At 43.7% G+C, this 17546-nt stretch overlaps 1 protein-coding gene across 2 annotated transcripts in view; it reads left to right on the forward strand.

The window, feature by feature from the left end:
- Window positions 1–17546, forward strand: part of GRK5 (G protein-coupled receptor kinase 5) — a 638763-nt gene that overhangs the window by 610524 nt on the left and 10693 nt on the right. For both annotated transcript variants that reach the window (XM_086922934.1, XM_086922935.1), the window contains exon 15: window positions 16889–17020. In XM_086922934.1, the coding sequence (XP_086779060.1) occupies window positions 16889–17020 (132 nt within the window). The remainder of the gene's footprint in view (window positions 1–16888; window positions 17021–17546) is intronic.

Consider the following 17546-nt stretch of genomic DNA (forward strand, 5'->3'; position numbering starts at 1 on the left):
AGATCTGGGTTTAATCCATCACCGTTCTTTAGCCCACTCTGCCACCCCAGTTCAGACATGGCTAAATGCAAATCAGTCTGACCCTGTGACTCATGGGAACAGTCCAGCCCGAACTGCCAAGCCATGTCTTCCCTGGACTGGAAACAAGCTTCCGAGGACCGGTTTCTGGCATTCCAGCCATCTTCAGCCTGGCTTGCTTCCATCACCGTCCATCACCACACCCCCCTTTTGTACCGCTTTTGGCCGCCATAAGTGTGGCAGGGTATGCTCAGGCGTGAGTCCCTTGCTCACTTTGCCACTGGATTCAAGCAAGCCGGGCTGAAGACGGCTGGAATGCCAGAAACCGGTCCTCGGAAGCTTGTTTCCGGTCCAGGGAAGACATGGCTTGGCAGTTCGGGCTGGACTGTTCCCATGAGGCACAGGGTCAGACTGATTTGCATATAGCCATGTCTGAACTGGGGTGGCAGAGTGGGCTAAAGACCGGTGATGGATTAAACCCAGATCTTTTGACTGGGTGTGAGTGTTTGATTGATTCAGATGCTCCGTCCATCACCACCCCCCTTTTGTACAGAGTATTAGATGGGCACCTGCTCGAAAAGACTATCTCCCTTGTATATAAGAAACTGATTAATAATATGGCAGATCCACTGCAGATCCTTCAAGGGAAATGGAATAGCGATGGATTGGACCTGGATGATGAGGACTGACAGGTGGCGCTATCTTCTCCACAAGTAGTCGCAATACAGACCTGTCTGGATTAGTGCAGCTCAAAATACTACACAGAATTTATGTAACATGCCCTCGCCTGGTCCAGATGGGAAGGGCAGAGAGTGGAGAGTGTAAAAGGATTGCCGTTACATATAACTGTATTGGAGATACATACATAACATCTTGAGCGGTATTGGGGGTAAACTTGCAGCCGGAGGTGAGGAGGTGTATCCTCAACGTCTGGGAACCCACAGATTTTAACACCAACACTACACTATGGGTAACACTGGCATATATGATCACGAAGAGGAATACTGCACAGCAGTGGGGTGCAATCCAGCCGCCCCAACTGAGGAAGTGGGAGGAAGACCTGATTGGCGTATGTATAGAGAAAAATCGGTTTATGTGGCTAGAGGGTGCCCTGGGAAGTGGAGGAGGGTGTGGGGAGCGTGGTACCACTATAGAGGCGATATCTGTGCCCCACCTATCCGATAGGTTGATGTTGACACTCTAGAAACCCCTTGATTTAATCGCTAACTACTTGTGTATTTATAATGCCCTGCTATTGTCAATAATGTACATGATTGAGTCGCTTGCCTGAACATAGTGGTCATGATGTATGTCGATATTGTTTAATAAAAAGAAATATATAAAAAAGGTTGTATCCCATCAATCAGGTGATGCAAGTTCCAAGTTTTTTGCAAAAAAAACAAAGATGCATGCAGAGAGAAAGTTACACACCCAAGACGTGCCATAATGTAGTATATTGAGACGACAAACACAATCAGAAAGACAAAGCAACTATTTGTGTAATTTGAAAATAATCATCTGGGAAAAACAGTAACTAAGGACACAATTGCAAAATGGATCGCACAAATCATTGAACTGTGCCACACAAATGCAGAGGATAAACTCGTATCACCTCAAAAGCACAATCAACAAGGAAGAAAGGAGCAACCATTGCTTTTCAAGCAAATACATCCTTACACAACATTTGTTTGGCAGCAACATTGTCATCTGTATACATGTTCAAAAAACACTACTATATAGCTGCCAAGGTTTCCGATTGCGTACGTGTGACATTTTCATAATTTCAGTGTAATTATGAGTGATATTCAATGACTGAGTGACACTTTCTCGCAAGCAAAACCAAGCAATGAAGACGAGGGAACAAATATAAATATAAGAAATTACACACATTTGAGGAACGAGAAACTCTAAGAAAATCTTAAAACTGCTGTAAAGTACCAGAAATGGAAGGACACCTCCGGGCTTGCTCTCTCAGCCCATGAGATATGGCCTGTCAGAGTGGTGCGAGAATTTTGACGGAAAAGAGCCGCAGCAAGGGAGGACTTGTGTGTTACACTGAGTGACACTTTCTCATCAGTAAATTAAAGCAATGATTATTATTTGGGTGCTGAAACCAGAGGATAATTTACTGGTATACTTTCTTTACTATAATGTGGCTAAAGTAAAGGAAATATTAAGCATTACTTCGAGAAGTCCAATATTCTCCATTAAAGCCCATCCTGAAATCATTCCCTGTAGACTGCTGTCTCTTATCTGATCTGATTTAGTGCTGCAGTCACAATATCCACATTTAATTTATCATTATAGACCAGAATGATGTCTGAAAGACATCTGATTCTGGTGGCTGAACTGCACAGTGTGAAATTTGAAAATGTGGGATCAATCCCTTCTTCTGCATAACCAAATTGTGATCCTTGGCAAACATTTTATTTCACCAAGGCAATTTTGTTCATTATCACATATGAGAAAACCTTAGACATCAGCGCCTATCCGGCTATCTTTATTTTACGGAACTCCGAGCGAGACTGATCTTTACTTGAAGAATTGTTGAACATTTGGTATCTCGTATTTGCTTGCGCTGTGGTGTAGGTGCTGTAGGCGCTCCGCGCCGTGTTTTTAAATTCCCGTTTTTTTATTTCAGTTGCTATTATTTCGTTCTCCCCTGTTTTTAATCTTTGCCCATCATCTCCCCTTACCTGCATTACAATGGTGGAATCACCGCTGCTTTAGCGGGTCCGGGCCTGGGGTCTCCGATGCCTGGGGGATTTGGCCGCCATCTTGGAGGTGGTTGCGATGCTTCTGGGCGCCTTTGGGAGCGATCTAGTGGTTTCTAGTCATGCGCTTTCCCTTCATAAACCAGTTCTCCACGCGCAGCGGTATCGCGCAGCGGGAGCGCCCTCATCGCGCCTGAGTCAAGCCAGAGTCCTGCCCGTCTGCGCCCGTCCGCACTAAGGCGGCGTGTGGCATGGCGTGGCGGTACTCTGCTTGGCGGTTTTGTTCCTGGTAATGTCGCCCTCGTTTGTATACTCCCGGGATGCTTTGCTTGGGTTCAGGCACCTTGCTCCTTGCTGTACACATAGGCCTGTTAGTCCTCTCTGCGGCCCTTATAGCTGTGCCTGTGGGGTCTGGTCTCTTCCAGCCCCATCTCTGATCTCTACCCTAACGGAGCCCTCTCCGGCAATGCCCCGTCGTAGCAGACCGCTGGTCCTACGAGACATTACTGTCTGGAATCTAAATCTTAGATCCCTTCCGATGCATTATACGGAGGTGTATGATCTTATAAATGATGAGCTACCAGATGTCTTTTTTATGACGGAAACATGGCTTCAAGACGCCGACTCCGCAGTTGTGAATCTTGCTGTTCCCCCGCAATATTCTATCTTCACACACAACCGGGCATCTAGGGGTGGTGGCATTGCTGTTGCCGTTAAATCTTGCTACCCATGTGAATGGAGGGTGGTGGATCTTGCGGGGTGTGAAAGTGCTTCTTTCAGAATTTCCATCAGCCATCAGTTTACGTTGTCCGGTCTTCTAATTTACCGCCCTCCTGGCTGTGACTTGGGTTTTAGAAAGGCTCTTCCGGAGTGTGTTAGCTCTCTTGCTCTGGGCTGCGCCAATTTTTGTATTGTGGGCGATCTTAATTTGCACTTTGACTGTGGCCATGTGCCCACTGTCAGCAGTACCGTGGCTGATCTGAAGGCTCTTCAGCTTAATCAATTGGTCACCTTTCCCACTCATGTAGGCGGCCATATTCTTGATCCGTTTTTCACAAATATGACGGGGGCCAAGGTCACGAGGCCCTGTCCAGTGGCTTGGACTGATCACTTCTTAGTGAAAATTTCTCTCGCGACTAAAGAACATCCATTCAAGCCGGTGGATAGACTCGTGCTTAAGCGCCATTGGCAGAAACTCAATTTGGAGGACTTTCACCATTTCCTGGAGGCTAACCCATTAGGCTCTCACCTCGACGTAGAATCTGGGTATGATGCATTCTGTGATTCAGTCTTGTGCGCCCTAGATACTTTGATCCCTGTGAAAGTTATAACGATCTATCGTGCTTTTCCCATTGTTGAGCAGGTAGATGAGCTGTCCAGTCCTACCATAGTTTCCGATGTAGTCTTTGATTCATTCCCTAGTTTGACGATGGAGTCATTCTCTAAGCTGGCTTCTAAAATTAAATCGGCTCGCCTGATGATCCCCCAAGGCCTACCCAGTTTAGGGAATCGGCTGCTGTCTGCCTTCCTTCAGTGTGCCATCTTATTAATCTTTTCCTCACCTCGGGTGCTGTTCCCACTAAGTGGAAACAGGCGGTTGTGACACCTATTCTTAAAAAGGCGACTTTAGACCCCTCTAAACTTGAGAACTATCGCCCGATTTCTCTCCTTCCTTGGCCTGCTAAAATAGTGGAGGCTCATGTGAATGGGCTACTGTCCGAACATCTTGCAAAGGCCGGCATTCTGGACCCATCTCAGAATGGATTCCGTGCTGGTCACAGTACGGAAACTGCCCTGCTCGCGATGACGGAACATCTTCGCTCTGTGCTGGACTCTGGTCAGACTGCGGCACTGGTACTACTCTATCTTAGTGCCGCGTTTGACACGGTCTCGCACAGAATTTTACTCCAACGTCTCCGTGAAGCGGGGGTTGAGGGCATTGCCCTTGACTGGTTCCGTTCCTTCCTTGCTGATAGGACCTTCAAGGTTGCCACCCCGCCATTTGGTCCAACTTACATCCCCTGGAACTGGGTGTGCCCCAGGGTTCGTCTCTGAGCCCCACTCTATTCAATCTATATGTGAGGCCGCTGGCTGCTGTCGTCAAGCAATGGGGTATGACTATGGTCTCCTATGCCGACGACACGCAGCTGGCGGTCGCCTTGAGTGGGGACTCCGACCTTGATGCCCCTAGATTTCGGGATGGACTCTTGGCGGTGGCTAGCTGGATGAATTCCAACTGTCTCCAGCTAAATGCCAAAAAAACTGAGGTCATGATAGTAGGCAAGCGAACGGATCTTTGGGGTGACATGTGGTGGCCCCCTGAGCTAGGTACCACCCCCATTTCAGTCTCCGAGGTCAAAAATTCTGGGGGCGTGGTTAGATCCAGCCCTCAGTTTCTGTGGCCATACACAGAAGGCCGCGGCCACTTGTTTTGGCATCCTAAGAGGGTTGAGACCTATTTTGAGGTTTTTTGATGCCTCGACTAGGCAGCTGGTTATACAAGCATCCATCCTATCTCGGCTTGATTATGCCAGCTCACTATTACTGGGGGCCAACCAGGCTGAAATCGCCCGGATGCAACGAATCCAGAACGCTGCAGCCAGAGCCCTGGTGGGATTACCTAGGTTCTGTTCAGCTGAGAGTACCCTCCGTTCTTTACACTGGTTGCCGATAGTTCAGAGGATTCATTTTAAGACCTTGTGCCTCGCTTTTAAGATCCTTAAGATGGCCTCCCCTCAGATTCTTGACAATCTTGTGAGGCCTTATGTGCCCTCACGACCTCTGAGATCTCTGGGCCAAAAGTTGGTTATGGTTCCTCGATTTAGACTATGCAGAGCGAGAGGTCGTTCCTTTCGGGTTCTGGCTGCAAAACTGTGGAACGCACTTCTACCTCACATCCGTGCAATGGATGAGTTGCTGAAATTCAGGAGGGCTATCAAAACGCATTTGTTCCCTCGTAGCTCTTAGGCTCTTGCTTTCTACGCCTCCGTCCTGTATTACTGTGTTATGTCTGGGTACTCTTCCTGAAGCGCCGGGACGCCCCTTGGCGTAACATAACATAACATTTATATAACTACGGGAACCCTGATCTGCTATTAGACCTACCGATATTGGTCAGCTACAGGCTTATGACACCCTCTAGTGGTCGGATGCACCGCTTTGAATGTCACCGTTGACAATCTTTATCTACGGACTGTGAGAAATATAACCATCTCCAGTTTTCGGACTTATTGGCCTATTCTCCTGTCTTCAACCTACTACGCGGACAAATCCATTGTTACCGGTTTCCTATTTTTGTCAGGCCTCATGGACTCCTGAAACGAATGCTCCCTACGCTCTGAAGACGGTGACACCCCAGATAGGGGGTGATAACACCGAAACGCGCGTCGGCGTGTCTTTCTCTTTGTCCCTTATTTTTGCTAAACTTAGCTCATGTTCATTAATTATTTACATCAAGTTACATTACAATTGTTTTGACACTCAATCCATCTTATAGCGGATTGGATATGATTATTTAGATTGTTGCTCTTAGAGAGATTAGCTCTGATTTTGCACATATTTTGGGACTTTTGATCGGATCCAGACAGAACTATTGGTGATGAATGCTTAGTGTGGGTTCACGGAGTGAAGTTGATTGGTTGAATGTTTGCTTGTATGAATGTGGTATGTTAGGTTGTCCATGGAAATTGTTTCTTTTACGGTCACTAGTATTGGTTTTGTATATATTTTATTATGTAACAAAAATAGAATTTTGTACTGACTTGGTGTCTTTGAATATCAGCCAGATAAGAATAAAATGTTGTCGCAATAATTGATTTATTCATTTTCTTGTGTGGATACATGGTCTAGCCTGAGTGATTTATTAATCCATGACTTAACAGCAATTATATAGACGGGTAGAGTAACTAGTTGGACTTGCTGACCTTTGAGGTTGTTGACAGCCAGGAGGGGATACTCGAAACAGCTGGTGACTGGGGTCAGATAGGGTCAGACACCGAACGGGCCCTTATGAGAAGGTAGTGAGTGTGGAAGAAGGGACTGAATGTAGTCTGTCTCTGTGTTTGAACAGTTTTCAGCCCCTGCTCGTATTTAGTTGCATTCTAGGAATTCACCCCCGACTGCTGAAAAAGCACTTCTCTCCTAGCGAAGTTTCCTTCGATGTAATTGTGGTGACATCTGTAAACTCTTCGATAGTGCACATTAACTGTAGGGTCTCATCACTAGACTCTGAACTGTCACATGATGGTGCCACAAGTGGGCAAAATAGCATTTAGTTGACCCCCAGTTCAATAATGGAAAGTCACACACTAGGCGCTTAAAAACTTTAAAAAACAAAACGTTGTTTTAACAGCATTAATCTTTTCTTTTCTACTGTGTTCGAGCTTTTAATTTCTTCTGTGCTCCTTCCATATATCTTTCATAATCCTAATTCTTCCTTTGTGTTTTAATCGTTCTCTACTTTACTAAACTCCCTTTCGGTCCTTTCTGCCCTCCTTTCACTTCCCTTCAACATTTTCATTATTTACACGTTTTTTCACAATGATATTTAAATGTTTTTTAGTTTCACACCTTATGCATACTTGCACTTATTGAAAAACAGTCCTGTGTGTACAGTGCCACGGTTTGTGAAAATCACACTGCTGCATGATTTACGTGGCAAATATTTTAAATGCTGTGCTCGTGATAGAGGCCCCGGGCTCGGCTCTGGCTCAGCTCTCCCTGTTATTTTGTTGCCTCACCCACCACTTGGCAAGCTCCATTTGTGCCAAGGAGCTGTCTGAGTTTAGGGGCTCTCCATGCTCGCGGTAGTGGAGAGACTGTGATTAAGCTAGACGGATTAACAAACTGAAATGTATACAGCAGCTCACCTCATGCACAACGCCAAGATAACCATCAGCACACTGGCAAAGTGACATAAAGCACGAGGGATGCTGTCTACGGCACAGCTACCCGCACAAATACCAGAGTTACATAGAGGGTCAATGTGGCATGCACGGCACAGGAAACTATCAGAACGCTGCCGCCTCCTAACCCAATAAACTCCTGTGTCAAGTAGAAATGAGGTGTTGGATCCACATGAGCATCTGGTTCGCCACGTACTGTTTTTCTTTTAAGTTGTGCACCCTTTTGTTACCCTAGGCAGCAAGTTCAGGCTCGGCTGGCAGAGACTAAAAGTACATTTACAGGGACTGTCAGCAGCACATAGTAACTTTAGCTGATGGTCTGCTGCTTAATTGTATTGTCATGCCTTGCAGATTCACTCACAAGCACTTCGGAGTTGTAATGCGTGATCAATGCATTTTAGTGTGGTGATGCGGACACCAGCATTAAAATGTGTTAGTCTAACCCCCTGATGCTTGGTACTTGGCAGGGTTGCTACTGTATATTCAAATGAACAAGGAAGCTCAAGTGGGACAAAAGGTCTTACAACATCTGTTTTCAAATCAAAGCTCATCTTCAACCCAACCAACACAAAGCTAACAAACTGCTACAAAATCTATGCACAGAATGTGAACCCAGAAAAGATTCATGTGCAAAACGTATAGTTCCTTACCTATAGGTGTAGTTTTGCAGCTTTAAGAACTTTCTGGATTCACAAGCAACCCTCCCTCCTTCTCCAAGAAGATGGATAGGAAAATAAAACAGAAAAAAAGAAGAATCTGAAGATGGCGACCAAAGGTGGGAAGCAGTACGATATCACAGGATGCGCCACGAGGGTGGGGGGCGGTCGTCGACGCACAGCAACAACAAAAAAACAAAGAAGATAGTGAAGAATTCAGGACCCAGCCACTATAAGGTAGAATAATGCACAGCATCTGAGTCCATAAAATTCTTCAGGTTGGAAAACTACACCAAATAACCAAATATGCTTGCTGATAATCCTAAAAAACAGATTCATGTATAGCTTTGTTTGCTCCTCCAAGGAACTAAATTAACAGAATCCACTAAACCATTTGCCTTCCATACTGACTGGGATTCACCATCTACCAGGATGACAAGTCACCTTTTTTCGAGGCTAATTATAGAGAGTTCTGAAGGCACTATTTAATGTGATCCACTTCTCGAGATTTCCAACGCTTATTAGTCAAACTGTTCTTAATTTAAATATTGGGATTGCAGATGTAAGAAAAATAAGCCATGTAACAGGGATTGATACTTATCCATGAAGAAGAACTCGATTTTAGACCATTTGAATGCAGACAGGATGAAAGCGTGTTATGGCATAAGTTGTAAAGATTAACAGTGCATTGTTATGAATAGAAAACCAGAAAAAAAATTATATTTAGAAATGAGATCTGAAGCTGAGGTTGTGCCGTTCACTGAAATGTAATTTCTCTGGAAAAAGTCTACCAAGAAAAATAACTGTTTTATGTAGCACTTACTATTGGAGTTTTGCAGAATTCTAGCACTGTTAAATAATAGGGATTGAAATTAAATATTTTAAAGTAATCAAATTGCTAGGATTTAAACTTGTGACCTCTCGGTCACAAACGCAAATGTAAGTATTAAGTGCTTAAGCCACTGTGCAATTACCAGGCTAACATCTCTTCAAGGTGATGAATGCATTAAAGGCATTTGGAAATATAGAAGAATATAGGGCAGCCGACATTCCAAGCCAGCTGCTGAGTGCAGTTTAATATCAGTTGTCACTGACTGACACGTTAAGATCTAAGGGACCCATCTTAATAGACAAAAAATCTTCTTTCCACTCCCACACTTTTGGTAAAGTCCATGCAGATAACCTCCTTTTTTCTGGAAATGTCTAGGATATTAATTACTCAAGAGACAATTTGAAGGGTATAATTTAATATATGCAGGAGAGTTAAAGTTTTCATAAGATGTACTAACGAACTCTGAGTGGTGGCTTCCTTGTGCTCATATGAAAGCCATGTAGAATCTGTGGCCTTATTGGTGTATACAATAAAATTGTGTGTGTAGCATGTGGGGCTGTATATATACATGCTTTGCATATTCCTGCAATCTATTGTTGGGATCTGATATTTCAAACTCGTTTTTCTTTGATTTCTATTGAGTCACAAGGTATAGTGGCTCCTCTGTTATTTAGCAATGCCACCAGTCTCATTGTTAGATTTTTTTTTTCTCCGCCATCTGGTTCGGACGTGTTTTGATGCAGCTCCAGGACTCAACATGTTCGTCATGCCTTGCCACGATCTCTCCAATCCACTCATTGAGAAAATCTTCATCAGCGGTTGTTCTTCCTCTCATGCTTCGGAGACAGTCATTGGACGCCAAGTTCCCAACTTTCAGTGCAGCCCTGCCCCTCGGAACCTCTCTCTTTTGGAGCATGAAGAGGCACGGAGGGTGATGGAATGGGCGCCATTCGGGAAATGCCCTCAGTGCCATGCTAGATACACCTGGACTCACTGGCACAAGATGTGCTAGCTCTGCTTCTCTGCAGAGTACGATGACATTCAGTGTGCCTCCTATCGTGCTTTCAGGTGCCCAAAGGCCCGTCAACAGCGTAGAGAGACATATGCTGGCCCAACTCCAATATGCAGTGTTCCTTCGAAGAATTCAAGGATATCTTTTGCAAAGCTGACCCACTTGGCACCTAGGAAGAAGGACGTTAAGGAAGTGCTGTAATGCAGAAGGTTGTTGCAGTCGGTTGGTTTTATATAGATGTTGGTCTACAATAACTGGTTGCTTATGGTGATCTCCACATCCAATAATGTGATGGTCTTGTTGCTGGTGGTGTTGGCAGAGCCAATCCGGTCATCAACTTAATTAGGTTTCTCAATGGCTAAATCTAAATTTGATTTGGAGCCGTTCTATATGATGAATATATCATCACTGTATCTCCACTACGTGTGAAGGTGTTCCTGGCATCCGCGGTCATTGGAAATGGTGTCTACCTCAAATTTATGCATGAAAAGATTTGCATAGCATGGGGCTGCACAATTCCCCATTGATGTGCCTCTCGTTTGTAGATGATATTCATTGTTCCATGAAAAGTAGCTATGGTACAAAGTGAAGTGCAATAGCTCTAATAGGAGCACCTTTAAATCTTCATTTCTTTGTGTTTCAATGCTTCTCGGCCCAAGTTGTGTGGGTTGGAAGTATTTAGAGACTTCATGTCGATGGTGCGTAGAATAAGATTGTCTGCTTCTGTAAAGTGAATACCTTTTGATCTTGTTTAAAAAAACAGTTATATCCTTTAGGTAGGTTGTCATGATGTGGACCAATGTTTTAAATGGAGATCCAAGTATTTACCAACTGGTTCATGAATTGGACCGCTGGTGGACACAATCTGTCTTAACGGAGGCTGTAACACATTTTTGTGTATTCTGGATAGCTTATGAATGCTTGGGATGTTCAAGTTTCTTTGTGTGTGTTATCTTTTGTCTTCTTCCTTAATTGTGTCAGCTGTAACTGCTCTACTCAAAACGTTGGACAAAATTCTGAAAAATGCATTGATCTGGTTGGAGTTTAGCTTCATGTAGGTGGAATCGTCAAGAACATGGTTGTCAAGATACTGGGTATAAAATGAACTGTTCATGATGACTGAAGTGCCGCCTTTATCAGCCTTACAACAAACTAGGTCTGGGTTGTCAGAATATGTTGTATGATTCCTTTTTCTTTTATGCTTAGGTTAGAATGTTTCAGTATTTTTGACTTGAAGATGTCCTTCATTTATTTGCGGATAAAGACTTCAAAGGAATCCAGTACTTTGTGGTTTACTGGTGCTAAGTTTTAGATCCAGCAGGGGTCCTGTCCCTTTGGCTGGATGTTCTTCCACAACATTTTAAAAAAAGAGGCATAACTTCACCTTCCTCATTAACTTTTTGCACTAATTTGTTGGAGTGGAATGTGGCACAAAAGATGTGCCTTTTTGTAGAGTATTGATTTGTGCCTCGGTTATTCGACATTTAGAAATGTTGATGACAATTATTGGTTCTCATGATTTTTGACTCCTGGTTATCCTCTTCGAGTCCTTTGTGATTGTTAATTCTTTCTCCTTCCACTTTTCTTCTTGAGCTGTGTCCCCTCCAGGTTCTTCGTCAACGTCTTGGCCACTTCCTAAAAAAGGACACCAGAAGTTGATGGTGTGGGATTGTCCTCTCTTGGGATGTTTAGAGTCCTTATTGTCTGAACTTCCGCCACGGTAGCCTGCTTCACTTCCGGATGAAGAGGTCTCTTCATCGGTTGAGCTGGTGGTAGATTTCAGCTGTCTTTTCTTAGCACAAATTTCCACCTAGTCATACACTACTCCCAGCTTGTAATCTATGGTGTCTCTCTTAAATGTTCTGATTTTCCATTCATTGATTTCAATTGTAGATCGTTCCAACTGGGATTCGTGTTTGTGTCAACAGAATCCACTTAAGAGGCGTTTACCGTACTCACAATTGCTGAGAATTAAACGCATCTTCTCAAACAACTTTGGCTTAGGCCTTTTATTATCACTGGAGCGAGCCTTTAACAGCCGGTAGAGCCCGTTACATCAGGCTCTAAGGCCATAATTGTCCACACCTCCACCATGTGTGTAACATCCTTTTAAATTGGAAACATGGCCACTTTTAGACATGATTACACTTAAACAACATTTAAGTAGCATTAAATCTGGATCTCCTTGTGACCCCCTTCCTATTACAGTATTGCAGCAGCTTGAACCTCCAGCACTTTTACACATCATGGAACTTTGAAATGCATCCTTAACGGAGTCCTCAGTGCCTTCGGAATGGAAGCATGCAATGGTCGTTCCACTGCTGAAAAAAGCCAATTCTGACCCTGTGCTAACCTCAAATTATCGGCAAATTTACCTGCTTCCCGCTCTCTCCAAAAAATTTTGAGAGGCAAATCAATAGCCAATTGTCCAAATTTACTGAAAGTTATGGGCTTCTTCATCCATCTCAGTCTGTTTTTAGGACCGGCTACTCTACTGAGACCACACTTCTAGGCGTCACAGATATGTTGCGACAGAATCTGGATGCAGGTGATACGATGGCTCTTGTGCTATTCGGTTTAAGGGCGGCCTTTGATAAGGTATCCCACTCCGTACTTATAAAGGCCCTACAATCTATAGGCGTCACTGGCTCTGCTTTAAGCTGGCTACTCTCCTTCCTCACGAATCGTACCTTTCAGGTCTTTTCTTCCTCAGCCAAGATCTATTCCTCACCTTATGGAGTCCCACAGGGGTCTATTCTCAGCCCTCTGCTATTTCACATTTATGTTAGACCCCTGGCAGCAATTGTTGAAGAGTCTGGGCTGTCACTCTTCTCCTATGCTGATGACACACAGATTATTTTCTCTCTCTCATCTGGTAAAACCAGAGCTTTCAGCTCTTAGGACGGGGCTCAGTAAAGTGGCGTCATGGATGCACGCTAACTTCCTAAACCTCAATGGTGAAAAAACTGAGGTCTTGGTTCTGGGCAAAGACAAAATTCTCTGGGGTCCTCAACACTGACCTACAGTTGGGTACATTGGGTTCCTGCAACCTTCCAATCATGTTCGTAACCTTGGCTTTATTATTGACGAATCATTATATATGCGTCAACAAGCCATTAAGGTTACTGCGACATGTTTCACCATTTTGAAATGGTTGAGGAAGATTGTGTGGATGCTACCTAGCTCTACCCAGACAACCGTAGTCCAGGCCCTTGTAACATCTAGGCTGGTTAATGGCAACATCCTCTACCTGGGAGCAAATAAAGACGTAATATGCAAGCTGCAGCGAGTGCATAACTCTGCCGCTAGATTACTTTGTCAGGCCTCTAGAACCGCCTCGATCTCCAGTTTGCTGATGAACCTCCATTGGCTCACGGTCGAAAACTGGTTCAAGTTTAAAGCTCTGACTTACATGTTTCGAATTAAGCATGACAGAGCTCCCCTTTACTTGCAAAACCTGGCCCGTCCCTCCGTGCCCTCTCGTACCCTCTGTTCTTCCACACAGGTCACATTCCAGTTACCCCACGCCAGATTATCCCGAACGGGCGGCCGTTCTTTCTCGTATCTAAGCTCTGTACTGTGGAATGCTCTCCCTCTGTCTCTCTGCACTCAGTCTAACCTCATACTGTTCCGTAAGTCGCTCAAAACGTGGCTTTTTAACTGGTAAGGTTCTCTCTATGCTCTGCTGTTTCTTGATAGCGCCGGGAAACCCTTTTTGGGTAGCTGTTGCGCTGATATATAAATTTAAATAAATAAATAAATTACCTTTAACCAGCTAACTGAAATTGTACAGGACACAGAATCTGGGCTCATCTCCATGCATTTATAAATATGTATCCTCTCCTTCTGCCCTACACGTGACAACTAATATGAACAACTACAATTCTCTGTTTAATACTAAAATTAGAGTAAATTCCCCTATCAAAAAGAATGGTCTGTCACCAGTTTCTTAATGAATGGAACTAATCGATATAGTACATTTTTGTTTATTAACCCTTCGTAGCTGTGGTGTACTCTTTTCGTACAGAGCACCTCTTCCTTACTGTCTATAATGATCTATGTTATTCTTATGCTTCTCACACTTCCTTCTTTCAGTCACACCTGGCATCTGCACTTCAATATTCGAAGTTCTCAAAGGGATGACTTCAGTTTCTCCGTGCTGCACATTGTTGTGAATCACACAATGCACCAGAAACACTATTTAGCTACGAGTTCTTAGCTGTAGCTTTAATTAATAAGGAAGCACGTATGGTTCCATGAAGCACATCTTGTGGTTTGAGACATCTTGGCCCCAGACCTAGTCCAATAGAGGCTTTGAAAAAATTAATAAATATAAGTTTTAACTGTTGACCTCAGTCCTTTCTGCATCACTGATCTAGCTTCATATGCCCATTTTCCACATCAGCTGCTCTTCAACTGATTCTTCTCACATACAATGCAGCTCAGCTTTAACATTCCATTGGTGACATTACAGGATGTCAGTGGTGGCTAATTCCAAACTCTTCTGCACTGCGGCTCTCACGGTCATTTTTAACACAAAGAGACAATAAGAATTAATAGAGAAAACGCTGCACAATATATAAACTTCCCTGGCAAACAATATTTTACTACATCAAGCTGTGCAGATATACTCTGTGAGCCAGCATCTTCTGATCTAAGAACAAATGAGAGCCTACTTCCGCATGCAGATGCGGTCATGCAGGTTCTCTTTCAAAATGCTAGGGATCTTTCCATGACTTTAGCACCTTCCTAATGGCTGAGACTGAGAAACACAACACGGGTCAAGGGTATTTTCACCATAATAAAATAGTTTGAAAGCTGAATGTCTTTTCAGGCTTGCAAAGACACAGTTGTTAGAAATTCTCCTTTGTTAGAATGATTTGAGAAACATCTGTAGGTTTTTCTTCTTCAGTGAGTCATTCAAGAATTAACACATCTCTGCAGCAAATAGGATCCCCATTGTACATTGCACTAGACGAAGGTGTGCACCTTTTCATTGGTCCATTCTTGAAGGTGACAGAGACGAGAGAAGTGTTAGTCTGCTTACTTGCAGTGTGATGCAAAAGCCTCTTATCTTCATCTTACCAAATAGATGTTCAAAATCTTCCAGTAGATTTGATATTTCTGCAATAAAAGCCAACAAGAAAATACCCTTAAAAGTGATCCTTCTCTGTCATCTGTATTCTCGATAAACTAGAGGTATTCTAAGTTGACTTGCCTCCAGTAAAATTTAAGTATTGCCTTAATTAGATTGAATAGAATTAAAAGCATCTCAATCAATAAACAAAATAAATACCGAATATAACGGACTCCTCCAATCACCGAGAGTCTTAGGAAAATAGTCTGTTGCTATAGCCCACAAACTAATATCATACAAAATGAAAGTAAGCGATCTGATTGCAAGGTACTATGTGAGAGTCCCAGTTAACTGAAGGTGTTTTCCCTTTCTCATTCTTTTTATTATGTAATGATTATTGAGAGACAGAAATTAACAGCCTCCAAAGCAACACATCTTTTAGACCACATTCAACTAGAGCACACATCTCTTTCCCTGCTTTGCTCGTACACCATGTTTCTTAGTCTACCCCACACTCCTAACAACTGTCAATGACGGGGCTAGAGAAGCTATTCTGGGGCTTGTCTCTCTCTGGCTTGCCAAAGTTATGGGACAAGTCCATCCATGAGCCCTGGTCCAGTCACTCGATAAAATTACTTGTGCAGGGTAGATAACTGCTGGGGAAAAAATCTAATTCCTGGAAGAATAGACTTAAGGCATAACATTCTCCAAGGAACAAGTCAATTGAATAATCTTGTACTGGTTCAAATACTCAGTTTAGAGGGGTGTCCCTCAAAGTCTATGATGTGTTGTGGCACCGAGGACAGCTTCAGGTCCCTGCAGCAACAGCTCACCTTTTCTCCCAGAGGTAACCAGCTGACTGTTTCTGATCGACGTGTGTGTTTGTGTGAGAGTGAGTGATATTTCAGGGTGAGCGGTGTGTGAGCATTAGGTGTGAAGTGCCTCGTGCAGGATAAGCAACGTCTGATTTCAGGGTGAGCAGTGTGTGAGTGAAGAGTGAGCAGTCAGCATAAGTGGTGTGCTTGGTGTGTGAGTGCATGGTTAGAGGAATGTGAGGCGTCAGTGCAGGGTGACAGGTGTGTCAGTGCTGAATGAGAGGTGTGTGAGCGGTGTTTGGGCACAGGACGTGTGAGCATTGTGAGTGCAATTTGAGAGGTGTGAGAAGGGTGAAGCTTGAGTGAGCAGTGTTTTAGTATTCTGTGAGTGCCTGGTGATGGGAGAGTGCAGGTTGAATAGTGGTCAATTGCAGAGTGTGAAAGTGTAGGATACGTGTGATGTGTGGGACTACAGAGCAAATGGCGGGTGAGAGGTGTACGAGTACAGGGTGAGTGGAGTGATTGCAGGGTGAGCAGTGTGTCTGGATAAGTTTAGGGTGAGAAGAATGCCCATGTCAATGCTGAGTGAGTGGCATGCTATTGTGAGAGTGTGGGGAGCAATACATTAAAGCCAGGTCTATAGGCGTTGCCAATGCTAGTTTATTTTATGCGGGTTTTCCTCCAGGTTAATAGCTGTCTAAACCTAACACTGGTCTCTTGTTCTGTTATCTCTGACCTCTTGGCCTGTGAGTTGGTTGTCTGGGAAGCAAATGTGTTCTCAGTACCCTAAATGTGTCTGTCTCAAAGCCAAACAATTTATGTTATCCCCTCTGAGAGTATCCTTGTGTTATGTTTTCCAGATGATAGAAACAGAGTGCTTCAAGGAGCTCAATCAGTTTGGACCAAATGGGACTTTATCACCAGACCTCAACCACAGCTATCCACCTGAGCCACCCAAGAAAGGACTGCTGCATCGGATCTTTAAACGTCAGGTAAAAGATGCAAGACGAGTGCGGGACCCAGGATCAGATTCCGATCATCTGCGTGCCCGGCATTGGTCACTGCAAGTGCATTAACAGTTCGTACATACTGGTAGCTCTCCAGCTACTTGCAAGTAGCTCTCCTTTGTGCTGCCAGTCTTTTAAATTGGAAGCTTTTTCTTGTTCGAGTTAATAAGTTAATATATGCATATACCAACAATGAGTGTATGTACTAGAGAAGAAAATGTGTGCATTTTCAGTACTCCTAAGATGATGTTTGGAAAAAAATGGCTGAATTTCCAAAACCTATTTAAAGGTTATATGTGAGCAATAAATCATGTGGCGCAGGGGAGACATTAATAATATTATTACCTCGGTTTCAACAGCATCTCAGATATGACTGTTCTATATTATCCATATAGAGGTATTGAAATTGACAAAGTTTTTTTTATATTACTGTTGGCAACCCTGCCTGATGCACTGGAATAATCGCTGCGAGTAATCTTTCATAAGGAGACCACTAATGCAATCTTGTCTT

This window comes from Lissotriton vulgaris, chromosome 5, assembly GCF_964263255.1.
Source record: "Lissotriton vulgaris chromosome 5, aLisVul1.2, whole genome shotgun sequence".
NCBI lineage: Eukaryota > Metazoa > Chordata > Amphibia > Caudata > Salamandridae > Lissotriton > Lissotriton vulgaris.